Raw genomic sequence first — 7,577 nt, forward strand, 5'->3', positions numbered from 1 at the left:
TCTTTCTACTTAGGGCCTAGCTTGGAATTTTCGACGGGGCTAAATAAGCTAATGTTTGGCGCATGGTAGGGCGCAGTTCGGTTGACGATGTTGTGGCGCATTTTGTCTTCTTCTGTTGAGTTTGTTACCCTTTTCTTTTCTTCCATTTTTTCCCGATCTCCAATATCCCCAGTTTTGGTTCTTCGAAAATTTCCATTCTGATCCCTTGGAATGCTAAAGCTCTCTCCATGCTTGGTCCCTGCGATGGTTTGGTCTTTTTGCTTCCCCACCCTCATTGCCATCTGGGTTGCAGGACACTCTCACTGTCACTCTGCCTGCTGTTTTCTGCTTATACCAGACAATGAGCTTGTACAGGATAGATATGCCAAATCATGACAACCATTTGCGTTAGCTGCCATAGTATGTCGGCTTGTCCGTCAATTGCTGATGGCAATGGTTGTTGCTCTGAGTCTGACCAATTTGTTATAGAGTGCTAGACTAGACGACAACATCGACAAGGTAGGTCCACTTCGTGTACGGGTACCCACAAACCAAGCAAGAACTCTTGAAGGATGCGTATAAGAGGTTGTCTATGTCCAGATTGCGGTATGTTCATCGATGCAGAAATACGTAGTTCTTGTCTCAATCATGACACTTCATGGTAGTACTAGTGCATGCAGGGAGGGCTTATACGGGAATAAAACGCAAAGCACACTTGCTGTCATCTCAGTCACAATTCTTGTTTCTCTTCAAACGACTGTCTCATGTTTCATTTATTATGTACGTTTTAAATTTCCTCTGTATTACCACCTATACTTCTCTTGCTTCGTCCTGCTCTTTCTTGTCCAATCTGATGCTCAGCAACCAGCTCCCGTTCTGCTTCTATGCAGCACAATCACGAACACTCTCATAAGCCTCCTGCTACCATACCAGACCCAGGTCCGAACATACCCGTAGAACCCCAACCCAAGTGGGTTTTCAACGTCTCCGGCATCACCGACGCAAAGAACGCCGGAAAGAAGCTCGCAATCCTTGATGCCGCCTTCCTAGCCCGTCCACTTCTCATCAGCTTCCCAAGTCCAATCATGGACGCCAAACCCGCCAAAGCGCCCACGCCAACAGCCATGACCCGGGACTTCCCCTCCTAAGAGAGTCCCTGAGCCCAGCGGCTGGTGACGTTGACATAAAGGTACGACTTGACGCTCTCGATGGCCTCATCCACCACGCTCTTCTTGGCTGTAACCGGAGATGGCACCTTTGCAGCATTCCAATTCCGCCCCTCGAACCACGGATGATTGAGCACCTGCTCAATTGTCGCCCTGTCCTTGGGATGCCACTTGAAGATGGAAATGAGTAGATCAAAGAGTTGGTCGATCTCTTTCTCGTCCATTGTCACGGACATCGCGTCATCGGAGTCCCGACGTGTCTTGCTGTCGGGCTGGCGTAACTCCGAGCAAGGGAGTTGGGAAGGGTTGTTCTGCAGCTGCTCGCTCATCTGCTTGACTTCCCCGGCAGTCATGCTCGTCATGGTCCCCGACGAGCGGGTTATCCTGCTCCTCCAAACGTCCCACCCGGAATGGAGGTATCTTCCGCTTTTTCCGTCCACATTTTGTTGCTCTTTGTGCCGCTGAAACTCCAGCTTCGCCATCTCGGTAAGAAAGTCTAATTCGCTCTTTGCCTTTCCCAATTCCTCCACAGGAGTCTGTTGGTCATGCTCCTCGCGGAACTTTGCCCTAAAGGGCTCAGGCATGGGGCCCATGTTTTTTTCCATGTTGATCGACAGCTCGTCCATCCACGCACCATCCCCTTCATGGCCAAAGGGGGTGAACCCCATGGCCAGCCAGGAAATGACGCAGCCCAGGGACCACATGTCAGACGGGTACGATAGAAGTTCGCGTATCCTGAAGCGCTCCTCGGGAGAAGCATATCGGGTCGGAATACCGGTGAATCCCTCCACGGGCGGGTTAGAGGCGGAGTAGGACACCCCGAAGTCGGTCACGGCGAGCTTGGTGGCGCAGAGACCGCTGTGGTAGGGGATGCTTGTGCACGGGCTGAGGAATTCGGGGACGGAAGGAGCAGAGGCGCGAGTGACGGGTTTTTCGTCCTCGATGGAGATGACGCGGGCAGGTTTTGGCGGCGACATGTGTTTCAGGAGTTCGGTTTCCGGAAGCGAGTCGATGCCGTCGCGAAGGCGGAACATGATATTGGAGGGTCGGAAATCGCCATGGCAGAGACCGCGTGAGTGCATAAGCTCGAGAGATTTGACGAGCTGGAAGCAGAGGTCCTTGACCAGAGTCCGATGGTGGCCGTAGTTTGCGAAGAAATGCTCGGCGGTAGTGGCGCAGAGAGAAAAAACGAGGGCAAGGTGGCGGCCATTGGGGCCATCGATCCAAAAGTACTCGAGCGGGGCGGAAAGGTGGAAGTCGTTTTCGAGTATTGAGCGATCGATGCTGCGGAAGACCTCCAATGCGCGAAGCTCTTCGCAGTCGGGTTTGGAGGCTTTGGCGGACATGACCTTGACTGCACGCCACTTGAGGGTCGGAGAGAGTGTGTCCTCGCACAGCCAAACGGTGCCGTAGCCACCGGCCCCGAGCTTGCTTACCACTCGGAAGCGGCCGTTTGCACCGAGTCGGTCGCCGAAAATGATGGGATGGAACCCGTCGCGCTTGTATTCGTCGAGCGGCTCGACAGGGCCCCAGACGTCATCTTCCACGTCATACGGAAACTCCTCCTGGTCATCGCCAGCAAAGCCGGGGCTATTAGCGTAGGGAGTGCACATGGTGGTGGCGGTCTGGTCTGCGTCGCGGGTATTCTCTGAAATGATCGGTGTCGAGCGTCGATGGTCTGACTCGGAGGTGAACGTTGCGGTTTGGATGATGGAGGGCAAAATTGGAAGCGCTGGAAGGAAAGGAATCGAAAGATTGTGGCTTTATAAGTATAGCTACTTCAAGTATCACTTCAGTTGTCACCCTGGCCGGGCAGGGTCCAGTGAATCCAGTGTGAGTCTTGTGTGATATGCGCAAGGTGAGAATCTTGTGAACAATGATGGTGTAACAATCCGCACTAGGCTTTTGTTCGGGTGACGTTGCCGTCCGGTAGGTAGGACAGCTGGCCACGGCTGGTGGAGATTGAACAAGGCAAACGCGCCTTCTTTGTTCCGAACCTGACCACTTCAAGTGGAAGCAAACGGAAAAGTGCAACCAAAGAATGGAAGCCATCAAGGTTCACGGCAGAAGCCAGGTGAATGGCCATTCAGATGACAAAGCACGGTCCAGCACCCTTTCACCGATCAAAGCTAATTGTTGAACAGGCGCATTGACGACGAATGGTCCCATCGGGCTGCACGTTGAATGATGGCATCCGACAAGCAGAGAGATCGTAGTACAACCCCTTCATTCATTCCATGTGGACTTGATAGTCTGATACATGAATATCGGCATCGTTCATCTTCATCCATATGGGCCGGTTGACAAAGGAACGCACATGATGTGTAGAGGTATTCACTCCGACGATGCTTGGCTAGCTGGTATGTGCCGTGAACAAGAAAGCCATCCTGTCTTCAACCACAATCATCCGTGCTGTTCATTCACTCCCAGCCGCCTCAACCTTGTCCTATATACCGTAAAGTCAGGTTATTTACTGAACAGCAATCCAAGGTTGAGCTGCTGTTCCCTCTTCACGTTGACTGTTACGCAACCTGAAGTGATGTTTCGGCCTCGGGGCGGGACTGGACTCTGAACAATGGCCGTGTTATCCTAAAACTACTCACCAGTTCAGTGAATGTTGGGTGTTGTTCAAGGCTTGCTTCCAGGTTGAAGGTTTCGTCAGGTCCGTCAACCATTTTTTTTCCCATCCTCCTCAACCATAAAAGATCACTTTCTTCCAACCTCCAAGATGTTTGATTTCCTCCTGGATTCATCACATCCCGAAGACACCACTTAACAGCACCACACTCGTCACCCATTTGATCAAGACTTATCACCGCTTGTCACAACATCCTCTTCACAACCTCAAAACAACACCGACCACGAAAATGTCTGGCTACCAAAGAAGAACCAACCGCGGCATGCACCCTGAATGGTGGCCCCACATTCATGATCTCCCCATCAACGCGGCGACTTGGAATGAATTCGTCAATCTACCACCCCTACAGCTCGGGGAAGATGTCCCAACCGTATATAAGAAAGATCTTAGCTCTCGCCGCCCTGGCGTCAAAATTCGGTTGGCCCTCATCAATTTCTGCCACAGCGAAGTCTCCGTGAGACGCATGGCCGATGTAGAAGATATCTGCGTTGCCGAGGCCGACCGCCTAGGCCTGAACTACGTCGGTATCCGCCAGGGTCCCCATAACTCTGAAAGTGTCTACACCGACGGTTGCCCAACCATGATTAGGGACCCGAAAACTGGCAGGATGAAAAAGATGCAACGCCAGGCCGACTGGCACATTACGGTTGTGTTCGGCCATAGCATCAACGAACTGCTTCTTCACGGACACATTTACATAAACTGGGACGGGAATTCCAATACTGATATTACCATCGTGACCGATCCTGAAAACCAGAGGACATTTTTTTACGACGGACCCAAGGTCGCCGCGCAATACTGGGGCGTCATCAGGGGTGATACTCTCCCCTTGAAGGCAGTGCAGTAGACAATGTCAGGAGGCTGTCGGCTTTTGTCCCTTTTACCACATGGTAAGTGACTACCTAGCCATTAACCCTGACTTGAAGCCATTCACATCTGACCAGTAACAGCATAGCGATGCGGTTGCTTTTCTCTTTCCATAGCGGCTCAAGCTACATCTTGCTGGCGAGACTTGGGGGGATCATTCAGTTTTGTACGAAAATCAGGGAAACATTCTTTTCATTCAGCAGTACTCTAATTGGAGTCTTCATCACAAGGAAGGTATTACAGGTTTATACCAAGAGTTAGGGATCAATTATCGGGAATACAGTACCATTCAAACTTGCACATATGTGCGCTTTCGCCTGAAGTGATAATGCTCTCATTGTGATACCTGTGTCAGTGATATTAATGCTAGTGATATCCATTTGCCTTATTTCCCATGATACGTGCCCTCAATATAGTATGTAGGTAAGGACAGCATGCTTGTTCGGTGTAATAAACCCAGTGTTGATACAGCATGTTACACGATATGATCATTTCGTGTCCTTGTACTTACATGTGATCTAGCATCGTGAACGTTCCAATTCAGGGGTGATATTGAGCAGGAAATGATACCGTCCATAACTCTTAGTGGTGACTACTAAGGCTGCGGCATAAGGAAGAGCGAGTGATCATGTTGCCTGGCCGGCACTGCTGAATATTTCGCGGGGGTAACGTCATTACCAAACTTTCTGTAACAATCGACCATTGACACTCAACTCGAACGAACGCTTAAAAACAAAATTGCAACTTGAAAGCAAACTCATCATGAGTTAGGATGATGAGGAAATACTGAGAGATTATTTTAATCAAAGTATCGGCTCCTTCAGCTGACCTTCTTGCTGAGTGTTTCTTGGACATTTGAAATGGCAGGAACAAGTTCCGATGGTCCGTGCTGCGCCCCCGAATCTTCCTTCTCACGATGAACATAACAATAAATTAACCAGGGAAGTGCCGTCAAGACTCAAAAATGTGACCGTCTCGAACGCCAGGTAAAGTCTACTGAATGAAGACAGAAGTGCGAAAAGAATACTAAAGGCAACGACAACGACAACTCAAGCACACATCGCGACATTTGCAGCGTTGACATAGACAAAAAGGCTGTGGCAAACAACGTGAAGATATCCAACGAAAATGAAACAGAGTTCTCGTTTGCCCAAAGCCCTGATCTACAACGACGTTGCCCCTTCGAAAGTATGCTCCACACCCTATCAGAACAATCTCTTAGCAAGCTTTGCGTCATCACGGAGGGGATTTGGCATCGGACAATCTGGTTTTATACGAGTTAACCTGCCCGCACGCACCAAAAACCTTGAGGTACGCACCCCCACCAGAAAACTGGGGCGGTTCAGCTGATGACACCTAACATTGAAATTCCCGTTTTTACCCGCAAAATTTCGTCTTTTTAATATATACAACATCGCTATACCTTGGCCATTTCTTTTCCCCTTTTTTCACACGGCCAGTTGCACCAGCACTTTATACTACTGTACTATAGTATTAGTACTTTATACGCTATTATACTAATATTTTATATATATCTATAATAGTACTCTATAATTACTCTTAACGTACGTAAGGTTATTATATTCAATTAATTTCTAAACTAATTAAGTACTATAAATAGCGCCTTCTAATAGTAATAAACGCTCTCGTCGCGCATCGACCTCCTCGAACTCTACCTTCGCTTCTAATACTTCCTTTGACCCTAATATAATATAGATTATACTAATTAACGACCCCCTCTTTTCTTTTGAGCCTACCGATGAATATAATAAAATATACGCCTATTTCATTACTTTCTACCGTTATTATCGCTTTAGTTGTCACGAGCGACGTGGTCACGAGAGACAAGCTAAACACGTTGATCCCAGGTCTATTGTAGAATCACAAGATAAAGAAGAAAAGAAGGAAACGTGCAAAGGTGCGCGCGGGGTCTGGGGTTTTGACCCAGAGCCCTGGTGCCCGTGCCCGGTCGCCGGTACGGCAGTGCCGGTGCCGGTCCTGTGCCTGTCCTGTGCCTGCCCGGCAGGCACGACCGCCAGTGCCGTGACATTAGTATTCTAGTTCAACGTAATTAAAAGTATAATAGACTAGGCTATCTATTATATAATTCTATTATTAAAGTTATATTCTAATACAACTACGTAGAATATTACCCTTAAACTATCTAGAATTATAATTTAAAAAAGCGTTCTATATTACAAAAGAAAGTTCGTTATTACCCGTTTAGAGTTGTATTTCAATTTAAGAAGAGTACGGAATAAGGATAGATTGCCCGGGCTATAAATTTTATATATAAAGGCTACCCTCCATTATATACTTTAGAAGGCTATTTTATATTTTGTAGGAGGGCTTATAATTACGAAGTTAATTTAGAAGTTAATCGCTTTATTAAAGACCTTTTATTTTAATGAGATTTTTCTATATAGACTATTTTTACTATAATTAGGGAAAAATATCCCGAGATTCCTTAGATTTATAAAAACTTCGATAATATACGTTGGAACGCCCGCCGTAATTAATAATAAGGCTATAATAATACTTAGACTTTTATTAAGCGGTTTAATAACGATTATAATAGTAATAAGGTTCTTATATTTAAATATATAGTTTTTAAGGGAAATAATAATACATTTTATTATACTTTTTAGGTAATTAAATACTAACGTCGAATATAATTAAGGTTTCTATATACTTTTTTAATTAATATAATATATAAAATTAACCGGTATTATTTCCTTTTAATTTAGGGAGTAATCTTTATACTAGAGAGAACCTCTATACTAGTCTTTTAAATAATATTTAATAATAAGAGGGAGGAGGGATATATATTTTTAGCCTAATATATTAAAAATGCTATTAATAAATTTAAAGTCCTTTATTTAATAGTAATTATTACCGACAGCGACCCTTAGCTTACTAATATAATC

General features: G+C 46.5%; 2 protein-coding genes across 2 annotated transcripts; one reads left to right on the plus strand and one right to left on the minus strand.

Moving 5' to 3' along the window:
• Window positions 1-1,123: 1,123 nt before the first annotated feature.
• On the minus strand, window positions 1,124-2,758 carry stk-56 (serine/threonine protein kinase-56; the record flags this gene model as incomplete). The annotated part of the gene is made up of 1 exon (XM_953026.1): window positions 1,124-2,758. One exon carries the CDS (start codon window positions 2,756-2,758, stop codon window positions 1,124-1,126), a length of 1,635 nt encoding a protein of 544 aa, XP_958119.1.
• A 1,254-nt stretch (window positions 2,759-4,012) lies between these two features.
• On the plus strand, window positions 4,013-4,783 carry NCU10005 (hypothetical protein; the record flags this gene model as incomplete). The annotated part of the gene is made up of 1 exon (XM_953027.2): window positions 4,013-4,783. The coding sequence occupies one exon, from the start codon at window positions 4,013-4,015 to the stop codon at window positions 4,628-4,630; it is 618 nt and encodes a 205-aa protein (XP_958120.1). The 3' UTR covers window positions 4,631-4,783.
• Between the last annotated feature and the right edge of the window lie 2,794 nt (window positions 4,784-7,577).

The sequence above is a fragment of the Neurospora crassa genome, linkage group III (assembly GCF_000182925.2).
Source record: "Neurospora crassa OR74A linkage group III, whole genome shotgun sequence".
Classification (NCBI taxonomy): Eukaryota; Fungi; Ascomycota; class Sordariomycetes; order Sordariales; family Sordariaceae; genus Neurospora; species Neurospora crassa.